The sequence below is a fragment of the Cucumis melo genome, chromosome 10, assembly GCF_025177605.1.
Source record: "Cucumis melo cultivar AY chromosome 10, USDA_Cmelo_AY_1.0, whole genome shotgun sequence".
NCBI lineage: Eukaryota > Viridiplantae > Streptophyta > Magnoliopsida > Cucurbitales > Cucurbitaceae > Cucumis > Cucumis melo.
The window spans coordinates 3700480-3718604 of record NC_066866.1 but is presented as its reverse complement, the minus strand read 5'-3'; the positions used below and the strand labels follow the sequence as shown (position 1 = coordinate 3718604).

Here is an 18125-nt window from a genome sequence, read left to right as displayed (position 1 = left end):
AATCAGCGACGAGAAACATATACAAATTGACAAACACCGATCGTCAGAAATTAATGATGTATTTTACAAGTATTGGTCTTTTAAATAAAAATTGGGGATAGGAGTTTAAACCCGAGACCTCTTATTTCCGAAAGGATACAGTTATTAGTTAAGTTAAAGTGACGTCACAACTGGACTCAATTTTACAGCCAATTATCAAATTAAAATTGGTCATGTGACAAATATATATCTAATACTTGAAATATTCTTATTTTTACCATCTTATCCAAGAAGAGTGTAGGATAGAGGTGCATCCAGTCAGAATATGCATATGCTACTTGATAGAAAAGAGAAATATTTATAACTTTATCCAAAAAAAAAAATATATATATAAAAGTCATCTAAAATAATTTCTCTTGACGCTCGAGGTTTGAATATCTACGTGGAGCAAAAATCTCAAGAAGAAATAGCAGAAAAACAAAAGTAACAAGAACCACTCATTTCAAATGGTTGAAAGTACTCAACAGACATCACTCAACAACCAAAACACAAATGTCAATTTTTTTTTTTTTGAAATATAAGATCAAAGATGCACAATGAAGCTCTAAATTCAGAATGGGACCCTATTTTTTCTTATTTTCATTTCTCCTCCACTAAAATCCATGTTCAAGATTCCATCTGGATAATTCTTCCCTTAAGTCTCTGTAATCCCAACTATCTCCTTCCTCCAAAAAGCACTTCTCAATCAAATTCCTCTTCTTCCAATAATCACACACCATGTCTCTCGCTCATTGCCTCTTTTCAACTTCAAGAAACATTACCAAATCTGAATCTTCTTCATATCCCCATTCTTCAATTCTCAAACATCGTCCATTATTTAATAATTTCTTCACCCTCCAAAATAAATTCCTCAATACAAATCCTCACCTATCTTACAAGCCTCATCACCAATTCTCATCTATCTCAAAATTCAAACACTACCCTTTTGCTGGAATTTCATCTTTTGCTGAAGCAGGTGGAGAGGGAAAACAAGAAATCATTCAGTTTAGTCAAAACCACAATGAGCAAGAGAAAGCTGTTGAAGCAGAGGAATTACCAGGAATGGCTCAGGCTTTTCATATTTCTTCAAGAACAGTCACTGCGATTATTACATGTATAGCAATTTCAGCTCTTAGTTTTCCACTTTTTATGAAATCTTTAGGGTTGGGATTGGATTTGAAGACGAAGATTCTGTCGTATGTGACTTTGTTGTTTGGGTTTTATATGGCTTGGAATATTGGAGCCAATGATGTGGCTAATGCTATGGGGACTTCCGTTGGGTCCGGTGCTTTGACACTCCGGCAGGCGGTGGTTATGGCGGCGGTTTTGGAATTCTCGGGGGCCTTGCTTATGGGAACTCACGTGACTAGCACAATGCAAAATGGGATTATTGTTGCGGGTGTGTTTCAAGGAAAGGATATGCTGCATTTTGCTGGATTGCTTTCTTCTTTGGCTGCTGCTGGTTCTTGGCTGCAGGTACTAGCTAATTTTTAGTAGCTTCTTTCTCTTCTATTTTACTCAAATTAATTCTACTAAGCTTTGGGAGATGAGAATGAAATCTGATTGTCCATAGCCTATAACTAGCTAATAAAAGACTTTTCTAAGAAATATCAACTTACTTTCCTAAACTTTTGTTTTAAAGGTTTTCAACTTTGAATTTTATCTATTTAAAGTCTATGTTATGGTCCGTTTGTGTAAACATAATGGGAGAGTTATGTAGTCTAGGACATTATGTGTAAACATTACGTAGTCTAACCTTTATATAATAATATTTTTATAGAATGTTACTTCCTCTATAGTTTTATCAATTAAACCTTTCGGGGTGTCTACGACATCTATTATCCAATATTATAGTAACAACCTATTACTACATTAATAATTTATACTTCTCGATTAATTATAGTAAATATTATTTTAAAACCTTCCATTTACTAGAATATTTACTATTTGTTATAGTTTTTACTATTTTACAATCATTGTTATTTTTTATTTTTTGCTTAAGTGATTACAATTTACTTCTCTAGTTAAAAGAGTTTGCATCTCAAACACATGCTATTAGGGGGATAAATGAGTTTAGTTGAGGGTTAATTTAGGGACCAATCCGAATTTCGGGTTGGTTGGATTGGCAATCTAAATGACCCGAGAAACATTCCCAACCCAACCCAACCTCTAAAAATATAGGTTGAGTTGGGTTGGGTTATCGGGTTGTATAATTTTTTTCCGTTCTTAATATTTGTTAAATTTCAAAATAATTATACATCATATCTATAAATTCACACATCCAAAAACATCCATTAAGTTCAATATTAATACAATAATACTAAACAAAGTTCTAAAACATCTAAAATTACTTAGGAGAGTCAAATATGAATCTAACTTCTAAAATCCAAAAACATTCCAATCATCATACTATAAAACTTGATATAAATATATAGAATATCATTAATTCGGGTTGGGTTCGGTTGAACCGAATTTTTCAAACCTCGACCCGAGATCCAATCAACATGGAAAAAAAATCCAACCCAACCCAAATTTTAAAATAACCAAACCCAACCCTCATAATATGGGTTGGATAGTTCGAGTTATTCGGATTGTTGGGTTATTCTTACACGCATACTATTATAACCCAAACAGAAATATTTTATACCCCAAACACAAACTACTATAATCCAACTATAATAACTCAAGATTGTAATAACCAATTCCTTGCTTCAAACGTCTTTTAAAGTTTAAGTGAATTAGTTTGGACGTTCGATCAAAGTTTTATTCGAAAATTTTTCCTGAATTAATTCTAATGTCTTATTTAATAAAATGAATTCAACATTTAATGCATGAAATTTTTAGATGTAATCTTATTAAAGATTTAAATTGATTCATTTGTAAAGATTTAGAATTTTAATTTGATACAATTATATGTCTCATACCATATTTTTTAAACTTGGTTTAAAAGGAAGTGTTAATGCACACTTTTATGCAAGTTTATAGTTCAAATTGATATAACCTTTGATGTTTAGGGGTGTAATTCGATAGTTTTTTACTTTTTAGAATTTAATACAAATAGAAAGGTCAAACGTTGGAGTTGCTAACCCATACTAAATCTTAGTTGAATTAAGTCTATAAAACATTTCTTTCAATGTTAAGTTGTTAACTAAGAATTGAATCAATGAATTTTAAGGTATGTTTAGTATAGATTTTCAAAAGATTATTTTAAATACTTATCATATAAACATCTTGGGAAGAAAATTAGCTTAGTAATTCCACTGATTAAGATTGCAAATTCTCTTTTATATATGTTTTTGGGCTCTCTCAAACCATTTTGATAATCATTTAAGAAGTACTTTAAACTAGTCATGAACAATTCTCACATTTCTTTTTAATATTATAACAAAATACTGCCACTATTGAAATAAGCACTTTAATAGGTTTTATAATAAGAATCCAATATTTCAGTTATATTTTATTTTAAAAAACAATACTATTTTTACTTTTAATTTTTTTCCTTTCTTCCTTTGTTATTTACATTCTACCAGAATTTAAAAATATAAAAAGAAATAGACCTACGTAAAAAATAAAATAAAAAAAAAAACCAAAATGATTTAGATCCTTCATCCAAGTTTATTGAAAGAAGGGAAAAAAAACAAAAAGTGCCACTTTAAAAGTGATTATGATTCTGTGGTATTGAAAAATAATTTAGCACATCCTACAATTTTGAAAATTCTATACGTTAAAGAAGAAGTGTTTTTCTAGAAAGGGACTTTTAAAATTAGTTTCTTTAAAAGCACTTTTGAATGTAGAAATTAATTGACTGGATGTCAATACACATTAATATTAGGTAAAAGAAATTATAATATTATAGCTCTGTAATTTATTTTCGTTCAGACATTGTTTGCCAATAGTTCTTGAATTGTTTCTTCAATAAAAATAGAGGCAATTGACATCATATCAACACTGCATATTTGAAAATTAAATTCAATTGTGAATATAAAGATCTCCCCTGTAGTTTCCCTTCGAGAGCTTTATGATCCCTTACTTAACACCCTTAATTTTTTATCTTAAGGAGAGAAGAGAGTTGGTATTCTAAAGGAGAACAATAAGATTAACCAAAAATTTTCTAACTTTACTCAATTCATCTTCATTGTTGTTGTCAAGATTGCATCGTATTACGGATGGCCTGTCTCGACGACACATTGTATAGTGGGATCAATGGTTGGATTTGGCCTTGTCTATGGAGGAGCTGGTGCTGTCTTTTGGGGCTCATTGGCAAGAGTTGCTTCTTCATGGGTGATTTCTCCATTAATTGGAGCTTTGGTCTCATTCCTTGTCTACAAGTGCATTCGTAGAGTATGTTTCCAAACTTCTTGCCTTGGTTTTACATTAGATAAACTACAAGCATTATTGAAAACTCAAATCCTAAAAAGCACAACTAATTGTAAGTCCTTTTCAGTTTGTGTACAGTGCAAAAAATCCAGGACAGGCAGCTGCTGCAGCTGCACCAATACTCGTATTCCTTGGCGTAACCGGAATATCGTATGTATCATTCCCATTAAGTAAGAATCTTAAATGGGCTACAGCGCAGGCCGTTGCTTGTGGAACAGTAGGAGCATTCCTCGTCTACAAATTAATTCAGGGACAACTTGGCCATCTACTCAACAAAGCTGCTTCGTCATCGAAAAGGACCGATGAAAGTACGATTGAGAGTAAAAATATTGGGTTCCTTGATGATATTGCAGGTCCAAAGGGAACTCAGTTGGAGATAGTTTATGGGGTATTTGGATATATGCAGGTCCTTTCTGCTTGCTTCATGTCATTTGCCCATGGTGGAAATGATGTATCCAATGCAATTGGTCCGCTGGCAGCTGCATTATCCATACTTCATGGCAGCGTTGGTGGGGCGGAGATTGTCATTCCAATTGATGTTCTTGCTTGGGGAGGATTTGGAATCGTAGCCGGGTTGATGATATGGGGCTACAGAGTGATAGCAACCATAGGGAAGAAGATTACAGAACTCACACCAACAAGAGGATTTGCAGCAGAATTTGCTGCTGCTTCTGTGGTTCTAATTGCATCAAAACTGGGTTTGCCAATCTCAGCAACTCATACATTGGTTGGTGCAGTCATGGGTGTAGGCTTTGCAAGAGGACTCAACAGTGTTAGAGCAGAAACTGTAAGAGAGATAGTTCTATCTTGGGCTGTGACAATTCCTGTTGGTGCTTTCCTTTCAGTTTTCTATACATGGATCTTGACCAAGCTTATGTCATATATTTTATGAGGCATGTATATGGACAAATTCAGATATGTCTCTTGGAACAATTTGTTTACTTGGTTCATTCAACATATCCTCTTCCTTTTTCCAAATGGAAATCACTGTTTATAAATCATCATGAAAGCGAGTAACTGGTGTGTTGCTTGTTTTCAGCCCTTTTTTTTTTTCCTTTTAGATATTTGGATTCTTGCTGAAGATTTATGTACTTCAGTAAATTGAACTAAGAGATGAATTTTGTGTTATTCTGGCAGTGCAATCATTCTTTCAATATACCAAATAGCCTACTCACATTTATAGTACTTTTTGTAGAGCATTTGATCAAACTTTTAAAATTTAGCAGCATAACATGTTACATGCACCTATGATTTGACCACAAGCTCTAAGTTTACCTTCTAATATTATCTCTTCCAAAATTTCAAAATCTGCCCTGTTGACGATCTTTTACTCCAACATCTACAGTTCCTCAAACAATGTGCTATCTCACACCGAATAAATCCTTAATGCTTCCACCATACTAAGACTACAAAATGTTCTTGAAAATTATGGCCAATACCATTTATATAAGCAGTAATTTCAAATCCCGAGGTTAAGCATACTCTAACAACTGACGCAAGGCAGAATTTGATTTTTCAGGGATGATAGTGGAAAAGTCAGCAAATATCTCACACTTACTTCCCCTCCATAGAACCGTACGTGAGATTTCTGCCTCATACGGCTCCTCTTTCAATTTACCAACCAACCATATAGGTTTAGCCCCTCGGCAACTGGAGAGGGCAAAAATCATCCAATCCAAAAGTAGGGTTTTACAAATCCTCCAACGTACTGAAGGAATTCACCAAACTTTACCTTGCAAGTTATGGTTACACATCCTTGTGCTCATGTCATAATCCCAAAGTCCTGAAAACATCTGACGTTCCAGTTTCTTAAGCCTTCCACTAATCCAGTTGTTGTGGAGAACAAAACAGCCCTTCTTCCGGCAGGCTGATTTGATATTTTTTTTATTCCAAAGTCCTTGGTATGCACCATTAGGAAAGAGGTTTCTATCCAAAAAATGAATAGTTAAATTTGTTTCAGGTTCCAAACATTTATTACTACCCACACGGTTAATACCTCCCTCCCCACAAAGGGTATCATAGAAGCTTGGCTGCTCTGATTGTTCTGAAGTTGCTGCATGCTTCACCACCTTCTCCATGGCAGCTATTGTCAATTCATCAGAACGAGCAAAATAAAAACCAGAGTTTAAGCGTCTAGGTAGGTTAATTGGTCCTGCAAATACAATCAAGCCATAAAGTGAGGAAAATAATTGGATTACTTAGAACAAATACTTGTTTCAATATTCTTTGTGTACTTGGAAAAGAGCATCTGGGATGGAAATGAAAACCTGTTTTTTTGTATTCGTCAGATTGTGCTACAAGAACACCAGAACCGAAAGTGTAAAGAAAGGGAAGAGGGTTCATAAACCAATATACATCAACGTCGCTAAGAAGTACATTGTAACCCAGCTTTAATATCCGTAAAACCATTCTGGACTTCACTTTTGTCACTCTCTGAAAGCACTCTGTTCCGAAGTGGCAGTCATTGAAACTGATATTGGTTGGAGGCAATGGATCTCTGTACACAGGCAAGCCCTGGCATAAACATGGAACTGTTGAACATAAAAAGTTGAAATAAATCTAATAAAGAGCCATAACAGAGAAGCTAAAAGAACACAGAAAACAACGAGTCAAAAGAACCTGCAGGACTGAGAATTGATAGGTATCTGAATCGAGAGCACAAACTAAATAATTGTGAATCTTTAGGCGGCGTAATCTGCAAACCCAACTCATTAACATATCCTTGTAACTATAACCTGCAATTGCAAGCACAATTGTCTTATTCTTGTCTGCAACTAGGGGCAAGAGAAGCTCTAAGGAAAATGGAAGCTCTAAAGTTTCTGAATATGATATCCCATTTGTCACTGAGCAATTTTGCAGTTTCTCCAGTGATCGAAAACCATGGCCACAAGTTGTAGGTTTCTTCTTCCTCCCGAAAACAAATTGATCTAGAGTGTTTTCAGTTGTGTTGATCAAAATATAGTGCCCATTACACTTGAGAAGTTTCACTAGAGTCGAATGTTTAGCTTGGGGATGAAATGAAGATCCATATAGTGAACCAAGAAGGTGGTTTCCAAAATATTCCCAGCTTCTTGTTCCATTAACTGAAGAATTTGAATGTTCATTTCTTCCATTGGATGGCTGCTCAAGATCTTGGAGATAGAGACTACTGATGGTCCAACTTGCATCAAACACAAACCTGAATTCAGATGCCATAGCTTCATTGATGACCCAATTGTTATGGATCCCTCTTCCATACAAGAAGGGTGGAAGAACTCCACCGTGCAATGGACTGTCCCGGCTGTTCCACGCTATTAGTTCTTTCCCTCCACAGTAACTCCATTGCCAATGCTCATTGAGCAACCCCTGAAACCAAAAGAAAAGCAACTTCTAAGCGGTTGCTCAACATATTATGACTTATACGGGACTATTGCCACAATCTCAAAAGATCTGCTATATCATCTATTACTCCTCTCACTTGATTAGGATTACGAAGAAGACCCAATAATTGGCAATCAAAGTAAATTATGAAGGAAATAGCATTGTCGGGATATGAGCAAAGGAATCCTAGATCACTTACTCTACCTAGATACTATGTTAAATCCTTGAGCTTATGGGTGGAAATAAATTAAATATTACATCATCGAAAAAGATTGCTGGAAAGATGATAAGTAGTACCTTCTGTATTCTTGTAAATTGTTTATCCTCCATTGAGAAATAACTCTTGGACTCATTAAAGTAGAATGGTATGTACGAAATGTTTCGCGATGAAGCCACGAGCAGCCAATCACGGTCAAGTTTATAAGCGTAATTCAAAGTGGAAATAAAATCAGGAAGAAGAATAGTTTCAGGATCAACAAATGCAAAAATGTCCGATGCAAATGACTGAGATCTTGTCATCATTGAATGAAAATAAGGGGTTCCAAGGAATCTACACAAATAAAACAAGAAGAAAAATGAACACAAGTAGATACCAAATACATTTGAACTACTTCAAATCAACAATTTCACTTACGTAAAATCAATGTCGCTATCAATATAGACCCGAGAACTAAAAGAACTTGCAGAAGAGACAATGGAAGGGTCTTGGCTAAACAGAATGACTGTAATTTGAGGGGACAGAGCAAGCCATGAACGAATAGCTAAGCTCTGTCGAACTCCAATATTACCAACGAAAGGGCGAGGCGCAGAGAAAATTGAAATTGAAGGATTGAGTGAATCACCCAAGGTTTTGGAGCCAAGCTCAGGCTTCACAAAATGGTCTTTGAAGGAAGGCAAACATTGAGTAGCGTACAACGAGAGAGCAATCAGTAGCAATCCGGAGAGCCAGATTGAGCAAAGTCCTGCTTCAATTGCCTGTTGAGAAATAGAAAGGAAACATGAAGAGAGAAAGAAAAGCAAAATCAAACTGAAAAAATGGAATCGGAAAGGCAAAGAACCTTCATGATGAACTGCTATGTTGGTCTCTGAAGGTCCGCCATGGATACAGAGAGGTGAAAGATATTGGTTATTCATTGCTTATGAGACTTTAACTGAAAGAAATGGAGTGCAAAAGTAACAAACGCACCACTTTCATAAACGGCGGCGTCAGCAACGGAGCACGCCACCGCACCGGCCATGTGAGGGCCTGTCGTTATCTGAAAGAATTAGTACTTTAATGTCCACTGAGAATGGAGGGAATGCTTCGTTTAATTTTTTTTCTTTTTCGTATGAATATGAATCTGATATCGAAATCCGACAGGATCATTTTTCAGCATTTTGAGTTTTTTAGTCAACAATTAATGAAGTTATGATCAGCCCTTTAACATAAACACAACATAATATCAACCATTTATTAGTTTTTTTTTTTTTTGGTACTCTATCAACGGAATTTCCTGCTGCTATTTTTAAATATAGTAAAATAAAATCAATATTAAACTATTTTAATATATTAATTTTACTAAATATTTTCAAATTATCATTTATAATATTTTTTTTATTTAATATAGATACAATTCATTTCAGCTGATGATCACAATAAATATACATTTCTTTAAAAGAAATAACTTTCATTTTATATTTAAGGATTGTAAATCTGTCCCTGTTTAGTGTGCTAAGGAAAAGGTGCTTCAAATTTATTTAAAGACAAGCCATTATATTCAATACTTGAATGATTAACCTATACATCTTAAAGTTAAATACAGTTAAAACGTATCATTACTTAAGACCTCTCTGTCCCAAACCACATTTGTGATATTATTATACTCTAAGAAATGAAGAAAAGAAAAACCCCTAAATCACTATACAAGTCAGCCCAACCTAACTTGATCTATCGAGTTACGGTCGAGTATGCACTAATAAGTTGATTGATTGAACAATCATTATTATTTGATACATCAGAATAACAAAAGTCAGCTGTTAAAATGAGTTCATTTTGTTTACCCTTTTAATTTGAATATATATATTTTCTTAAAACAAAAAACAATTCAACCAACAAAGTTCATAATTTAAAGCTTTACTAAATGCTAATCCCACTGGAAATTAGGCACCAGAGAGACTAAAAAGCAGCACAAAAATATCCATTGAAGTCCAACCCATTCCCATGGAAAAGTTGTTCTCCATAGTTTTGAACCACTGCAAAGCCTTTTTATATGCGATAAACGATGAAGCTTTGTTCATCATTTTTCCCTTTTCGGTAACAAAACTCAGATGTAAAAACACAGGCAGGTGGAAGCTACTAAGATTTAAGAACCCAAATACATACACCAAAAATTCCAACCGTGAGTTAAATTTCTTTTCCCATCATACACTTTTTACACCCCATTCCTAACTCAAATCAAACCAGCAAAAAATTATTACACCTGAGGTTTTCCCTTCAAATCCACGATTGTATAAACTGAAGGAAACATCGCTACAAGTAACCAATGTCATCTTATATTTAAAGCAGCAGCTCCTCCTAGAACAGCATGTAGTATCGCCAGTTCAATCCCTCGTGTGCACGGCCACCCTTAGAGTATCACAACCACCTAGTTAAGCCATTGAAACAGACTATTTCTGCATTGCGACCTCTTTAAATTCCGATAGAATCTGCAGCTTATGAATCTTTTCCAAATGTGGCTCAGGCTCGGGTATTGAAATCAAGATTGAGTCTCCAAACCAATACAATTAGTTAGGATTCTCTTAGCCATTCGACAATCATCTGCGCCGTCTTGCAGGGGACCTAGATCTTGACCTCCTCGCCCTGAATAATATGTATAGTTAGCCCTAAAATACAACTGGTAATAAAGAATCTGAAGCATCCATTGGAGCAGCTTACTGTTACGAGGATGAGTGTGCATATGTCCTTAGATCACATACACAAACTTAATCTATGAGACAATGCGTCATACCTGGTGGTTTCAAGAGAAGAGAAGGGAGAATGCCTGCGCTGAGAGTGCTTGCTATGTGGTGACCGCGATACTTGTCTAGAAATGAAAGCATCCATTATACTGATTTGGTGAGTTAAACATGCAAAAGCTTAGAAGAGAGATGCTCAGCCTTGTGCAGTGTAAAACTTAACAAGAAACTATTTGTTAGCATACACCACAAAAGATAACCTCAATCTCTATGTGAAGAGAAGAGCATGGATTGGACAATCCACAAGAAAAGTAACGGAGTAATAATTCACAGAATTCCTTTCAACTCCTGCAGCAAATGAGAATAAACTTGAAAGCAGGGCAGTGATGATGCCCATGTCTTCCAATTTCCAAGAGATGTATTCAATTAACCGCTTCATTTTTTATCATAATGACCAAATAACCAAGCAGATCGAATTATATTCATTTTGTATTCCAAAATAAAAAGAAAATAAAATAATAGTCAAATCTCCACGGAATGTCAAAGATGCAAAAGTGAATTAGAGGTTTAGGATTAAAATACCTTCTCTTAGACCTGATTGGAGAAGGGGATTTGTCACGTTTTCTTGAATTTACCTTCCTGCAGAAAGGGACAAAGAATGAAATCCCATATAACTTTTTCAGAAGGGGAAAAGAATAGGAACATCTATAAGAAATACCTTTTAGAAACATCTGAGTCATCACTTGAATTATGATCAACAACCTTGGCTTTAGTTCTGTCTCTACCGCTCTTGTGCCTACTTGAGTCACTTGAAATTTTCTGTCTCGTTCTACCTTCCTCATCCTTCGCGTAGTCCCTTTTTCGGTCAGTATCATCTTTGGTGCTAACCCTTAGAAGCTTGTCTTCTCTCTTCTCCTCCTTTGAATTGTGATGCGTAGACCTGTGTCTAGAGTCAACCTTACCTTTCTCGCCAGTCTTAACTCCTTGGTCCTTCAAATTTTCCTTTTGAAGATGCTGATCATCTTTTTCTTCCTTCCTCCGGTGCCTGTGCTCTTGCTTCCGACGAATCTCATCTGCTTTTTCACTTGTCCTAGTTTTTACCTCCCCTTCTTCCTTAACACCATCTTTCAATGAAGAACCACTAGCACTCTCCTGCTTGCCACTTTTATGAGGTTTTATTTTAGTTTCCCAATCTGGAGAATCTTTCGATCCTTTTTTACCACTGAAATTTTTCCCATGTTGTTCAGATACCATGCCTAAATTATCCTTTGTCCCAGAGGCAGTTCCATCACCAAGTCGTTTTTCATTATCTTTAAGACCTTTAGAGCTTGGCTTCAATGAATGTTCTTGACCCATTTCTTCATCCACCCGATTACCATTCAACTTATTTGACCCTGTGCTTTTACTCATTTCATTAGCTGAACTGGTTGAACCATCATTTATGTCATTTGTGGTATGATTTCCACTGTGCTCTATAACATTTTCTTGACTGCTTGGATTCTTAACTGCATCCTGCGTATCTCTTAAATTTCTTTTTGGACTTGATGGCTCCATATTCGCCTTTATATTGGAACCTTGCACATTTGAACTCTGACTTTCACCATCTCTATCGTCATTTTTTTCATCATCGGAAGCATAATTTCCAAGGCCAAGTACATCTCCAGGTGAGCTGGAATTTGACTTCTCACTAGCATCATCATTATCAGATTCCTGAACTTTGATTGGAATCAAAATCTTGGCGGAACCTTTGGGTGTTGAGACTGGCAAGGTAGATGAAGAGACATTCTGATTTGGCTTGGCTGAATGTAAAAAGAAAACAAAGAGAGGCGTTGTGAGAGAAATAGAGGAGAAAAGCAGAACTTCTAAGGTACTCTTTTTTCCTTTTTTTTTCCCTTTTTGGTGGGGGTGGGGGGGCAGGGGGGAGTGTAGATAGTCACCTTCTACAGCAAGATCATCTTCATCCAGAACTTTCGTAGCAATCTCATCAAACAGTTCATCAGTAACCTGTGTAGAAATCAGATAAACATGCATACATATAAACATACAAAGTCCAAGAAATGTTTTATACTGATTTCTTAAGTCAACTAGGCTGCAGAATAAGTTCCAACACGGACATATATACTACAGACATTTGGTAAGAGCAATTAATTAAGCAAGGTACGGCAGACATAGAATCCTCTCATCAAATAGTGATATGAATTATGAAACAAGCACGACTGAAGAAAAGAGACCCAAAAGGTCTAAATTTCCCATGCTTAAACCAACAATAACAAGATACTTTTTAAACTTGCAGAAGCAGAAACCAAAGTTATTTTGCTCCTTCCCAATCCAAACTAACGGCAGCCACTGACATGGGATCAAAATGCCCTCCCATCTTCGGAATGATTTTAATGCTCTGCGGTGCACTATTTTGTAGTTTAGAATGAGTACTATATACTTTAAAATGTTGCTATATAAGCTAATATTTTGATTTTGATTGCTATATTTGCAATTGTTCCAGAAAATGAATCACAACTTCAAAATCTGTACAACAGCGAGAGCATGTAGGTAGAGATGGACATATGTGGATACTCCAATCCCCATTGCAAATGTCATAACCCAAACCAAATTCCAAAGAAAAAATTGGTTCTACAATTCAGGCTATGTGATTACATGAAATGGTACTATGGCAGTATGTGAGGAAAAGAAATTTGAGAATGGTTTTTGAGTTTTTCAAAAACATGTAGGTCAGATTTAGCAACAAAACCTTCAAAAGTACTTCGGTCAGCACACGCTTGATTTCTTGATTTATTTCTGCAGTTCTTGCTCCTTCCACAAAATCCTGCATATCACAAAAGACGAACTCCACAATCAAAAGAAATATGGAGGAAGTCTCATCTGGATAAAGTAAGTACTCGTTCTAAAATACAAAATAGTGCACCATAGAGCATTAAAATCATTCCAAAAAGAAAACATCATATAGAACCTCATCATCTTCTTCTTCAGTTGACCTAGATGAATCAATACTTTTACTATCAGTTTGATCATTCTTTGCAAAAGACTTGTCAACTCCGCGATCCTCCATGAGTTCAGCATCCTCTTTAGGATGGTCAGCAGAAGAGCTTGTGATCACTGCTTTTTTTATTTCCTCTCTAAGCCAATTTGGCACAGAAGCCTACATTTACAGGATCAGTTAACGAGCATTTTATCATATTTCCCATATCAGGTCATGTGGCTGTTTACCTTTTTTGGACGTTCAGACATACTTGACATGCCATATGCATCACCAGATATGACTGGGGGAGGAAGTGCAGCTCCAGGAAATGGAGTAGCGGCAGGAGGAATTGCAGGGCTGATGCCAGAACCAACAATTCTTCCAAACGGAGGTGGTGTGTGTCCAGGAACAGAAGGAACAGCTACTGAAGGATCAAGCTGCATGTTTATAAAAGTTTTCAGGAATTTATCTTGATGACTTGGAACAAAAAATTCATAAGAAAAATCCAAGACCTGTGTTGCTGAAGCCAAAGGAGGAGGAATTGGTGGATAAACCATGCCAGGAGAAATAGAAGACCATGAATTTAATGAAGGCATAGGGACATCAGAATCAATGCCTCTAGTGGATCCTCCTGAATCATTGCGAGCAAAGCCAGCATGCGCTCTTAGACCATGGTCATGACCAAACCTGGGAGCAAAATCTAAAGGCTGATCTGCAAGATTGGTTACAGGACCAACTGGTCCTGGATCATTGCCATATGCATAGGCTGGAGGATTGGGTGGTTGGAAATGCTGCAGCCCATCATGAACTGAAGAATTTTGCAGAGGTAGTGATTTGAAAGACTGTCCATTTTGATCTACAATGTCTTCTTTACCTGCCATTAGGTGTTTGAGATAGAAATTGAAATTAAGAAATTGGGAAGAAACAACAGTAGCACCAGCAAATAAAGAGAGGGGTAAGTCTACAAAAATAGTAGAACTCCTAGGATTTAAAATGTGGTATCAAATCTCTGCTTCAAATGAGCTTTTGCCCAGAAAATTCAAAAAGTTCATGCAAGTTACAATTGGCAACTTAACTCAACATGATTGTGATTATGAAGAAGTCAACCACATTCTTGACGGTAGTAAAATGAAACACAATTTTCACCTAAGACTATTTGTCAAACACTTATCAGAAAAACCTAATGACACACCTCAGTACTTCATTCAAAGACCAGTTGTTCTAAGTCTTAGAATCTAGATTGGATACTGATTAAAATGGAATGAAGTATCGAGAAAGATGACCGATCTACCATTTTTTTCTTTTCACGAGTGCATGTGGAGTGAAGAATGGGGGGGTGGGGGTGGGTGGGGGGTTATTTTCTTCTATTTTCCAAAGTAGGATCTTGTTAGCCTGTAGAGATGATAATTTACATTACTTAGAAAAAAAAAACAAATTAAACTATAAGAAATGCTGCCTTAGAGCAATGAAGAAGAACATAACAACAGCAACCCAGCTTCTCATAATCGCTCATTGCTCAAAGAGCTCCCCACCCAACCAATTGTGCAAAAAATTACATTGACAAGCCATTTTGCAATTATTATTATTATTATTATTATAACAATAACTATAATAACATCAGCAACAACAACAATACAATGGCAAAAAGTAACACAATTCATAGTAGATGCCAACAAAGAACCAATGAGAACAAACTATTACTAATAAAAGCACCCAAAAGAATCTCCATTCTGCAAGAATAGTCACCCAGCAAAGAGTTTTTTCTTTTCCCTAGAAGGAAAGAGAGTTGGTGGGGGCTGGAGCACAATATTAATGATATTGGTACAAAAAGAATTTCTGTTTCATTACTAAATTGGTTTGAAAGCAGGATTCTTCAGGAATAACTACACTCATATACACAAGTGAATCATTACCTGTAACAGAATAATTACTAGAAGGTACCTCCTGCTGATGAACCGATGGACTTGAAGATAACTTTCCTTGATGATGTAAAGAAGAGTTCATGTTGCCTCCATAACTAACATCACCAACAGCGTAAGTTGGACGTCCATCTGAAGGATAAGAAGAATGTTCACTGCTAACAGTAACAGGTGTGGACTCCAAGTGGTGAGCTGCTGGTGGCCGGGCAACAGATGTGGCTGAAGCCGAAAACTGGTCATAGATTGAAGGGGGAAGAGGTTGATGAGAAATATCTGGATGATTTGAATTAATTGGCTGTGAATACTGATCATGATAATAGTTCTGTTCTTCAAGTCTTCCTGTGGGTGCAAACTGAGATTGCTGATTCTCCATTGCAGTCTTCGCATCTGCCCATGCCCTAGCTCTGGCAGCCCAATCTTCTTCATTGCTTTGGGCTGTTAGTAAATTTTTTAAAAGGAAGTACACAGAAGCCAGTAAACTGAAGGATCACTAAGATTTCAAAGAAACAGAACGAAATCCAAACATAATAACTCAACTAAAAGAACGAGACTCGATAACACAATAACACAACGACAATATGTAAGCGATGTAGATACTTTCGTCAATGATTTGATGAACCATTTATATAAGCTGGAATCTGTTTTTATAAGTTTATTATCTCTAATAACCAGCTGCCTAGGTTTATTAACCAACTTACGGGTTCAGCCAGTTACCACCTCTTGTATAAATAGGCTTCCAGTCCTCCATTCTTCAATAAAGTTTACAAGATTACTCTTTGGATTATGAAAGCAAGTCATTAGTAAGTGGAAGCATTGTTTCTCGTAACAATGCAGATAGTTTAAGTTAAGATCCTTGAGTATCCTTCATGTCATACGGATAAACAAAGATTATCGAAAATACGCTATTCATTTTTATAAGCATTTCATATTAGAAACATCCAGAACAGGATCTATACTTTGTTACGTGACAGATAAATTCTTGCTAAGCAAGAGTCCAGGTAAACTAACAGGAAAAATCAATCAAGATATTAAGTAACAAAACCTCGATATTCCCAGCCTTGGTGCGATTCATTTTTATAAACATTTCATATTGAAAAAACATCCAGAACAGCACCTATACTTCGTTAGGTGATAGGTAAATTCTTGCTAAGTGAAGAGTCCAGGTAGAATCTAACAGCAAAAATCAATCAAGATAGTAAGTAACAAAACCTCGATATTCCCAGCCTTGGTGCGGAGCCCAATTCGGATTATTCCATTCCTACAATGAACGGATTGTAAAGAAATGATTTATATGGTCAAATATAACCTACAGAAAGTATATTGATGAACCTCACAAGTCAAGAAAATGTTAGAAAACAGATAAAAATAAAATAAAAAAATGAATTCACCCCCACTTCAAGAATCATCCAAACAATCACTCATATCCTCCACCATCTTACGCCATTAAATTCCCACATGTCAAGAAAGCATTCAAGGACGTAAAAAATTCAGAGTTAGCAAACATTTAGCTAACGAAATTAGCCTGAATCACCTGGGAATAAGGCTGTGGAACCTGAGAATGATGAGGAGGGTGCTGAAACATAAGAGGACGAGGAGGCGGGAAGGGGTTATGATGCATAGGTTGCGAAGCATAAGGATGAGGGGGATAAGCACCAGGAGGAGGTGGAGGAGGCGGAGCATGGTCAGAGTGAGGCACCGGCGGACCCCACTGAGACGGAGGCGGAGGAGGAGTCGGGGACGCAGAGTGCGAAGGATGGTATTGAAATTGGTTAGGGAACCATGGACCCTGGGGGGGAACGGGAGGCCTCAAGGAAGGCTGGTGGTGATAGGGATCGGCGGCGGCGGAGGAAGAGGAGGGTGGCGGCGGAGGGGGTGGAGGAGCCCTGGGGAAATGGTGAGTCTGATGATAAGAATCCATCACTGTGGAGAATTGGCGGGTTGTTCTTGGGAGGGCTGAGGGTTGAAGCTTGAGGTTACAACATCGTTACTATGCCCTGCGGGGAAAGGGGAAGGGACAGCCCGAGAAGTCCACTGTGAATTGCAACGGGGTTGCCACCGTTACGTCGCCGTTAGAAATGGGGATTCCTTGCCGTCGGTGGTGGGGGCTTCAAGGACAACAATGACTTCCACTTTTTTTTCTTCTCCAAACTGGGCCGGACCTCCAAAAGCCCACTTCATATTCAAGAGCGTTTTCTCTTGTATTTATCGTTTTTTTTTAGGGTAATTATAATAGGTAGCAATTTTTAGAATAATTATTAAGTATGTAGCAATATTTTAAAAAAATTGCAAATATAGCAAAATCTATCAGTGATACACTTCTATCGTTGATAGACTCTTATGGTTTATCAGTGATAGACCAACATTTGCTACATGGTCTATCGGTGATAGACTCCTATCATTGATATATTTTGACAGATTTTGTTATATTTGCAATTTTTTTAAAATGTTGCTAGATAATTAATTATTTTGAATATAATTGCTAAATTTGCAACTATCCCTTTTTTTTTATACATATTTGTAATATTGAATTTCTATCATTCTTT

General features: G+C 36.4%; 2 protein-coding genes across 2 annotated transcripts; one reads left to right on the top strand and one right to left on the bottom strand.

Moving 5' to 3' along the window:
* Positions 1-549: 549 nt before the first annotated feature.
* Positions 550-5523, top strand: LOC103488971 (inorganic phosphate transporter 2-1, chloroplastic). Its single transcript, XM_008447942.3, has 3 exons — positions 550-1494; positions 4168-4359; positions 4463-5523. The coding sequence occupies exons 1-3, from the start codon at positions 757-759 to the stop codon at positions 5285-5287; spliced, it is 1755 nt and encodes a 584-aa protein (XP_008446164.1). The 5' UTR covers positions 550-756; the 3' UTR covers positions 5288-5523.
* Positions 5524-5608: 85 nt separating this feature from the next.
* LOC103489550 (uncharacterized) lies at positions 5609-17711 on the bottom strand. The gene is made up of 16 exons (XM_051090882.1): positions 17114-17711; positions 16792-16840; positions 15577-16017; positions 14176-14537; positions 13912-14100; positions 13655-13843; positions 13436-13510; positions 12627-12693; positions 11408-12488; positions 11272-11328; positions 10706-10817; positions 8390-8730; positions 8053-8305; positions 7015-7740; positions 6663-6909; positions 5609-6547 (listed from the first exon to the last, which is right to left on the bottom strand). The coding sequence occupies exons 1-16, from the start codon at positions 17498-17500 to the stop codon at positions 6114-6116; spliced, it is 5010 nt and encodes a 1669-aa protein (XP_050946839.1). The 5' UTR covers positions 17501-17711; the 3' UTR covers positions 5609-6113.
* Positions 17712-18125: the final 414 nt, after the last annotated feature.

Excerpts from the sequence above, each read along its gene's own strand:
- LOC103488971 (XM_008447942.3), top strand. The coding sequence starts at position 757 with ATGTCTCTCGCTCATTGCCTCTTTTCAACTTCAAGAAACATTACCAAA. Across the intron at positions 1,495-4,167 it reads CTGCTGGTTCTTGGCTGCAG|ATTGCATCGTATTACGGATG; the intron begins GTACTAGCTAAT and ends GTTGTTGTCAAG. Across the intron at positions 4,360-4,462 it reads TCTACAAGTGCATTCGTAGA|TTTGTGTACAGTGCAAAAAA; the intron begins GTATGTTTCCAA and ends AGTCCTTTTCAG.
- LOC103489550 (XM_051090882.1), bottom strand. The coding sequence starts at position 17,500 with ATGGATTCTTATCATCAGACTCACCATTTCCCCAGGGCTCCTCCACCC. Across the intron at positions 13,844-13,911 it reads TGTCTGAACGTCCAAAAAAG|GCTTCTGTGCCAAATTGGCT; the intron begins GTAAACAGCCAC and ends CTGTAAATGTAG. Across the intron at positions 8,731-10,705 it reads ATAGATTAAGTTTGTGTATG|GCAATTGAAGCAGGACTTTG; the intron begins TGATCTAAGGAC and ends ATTTCTCAACAG.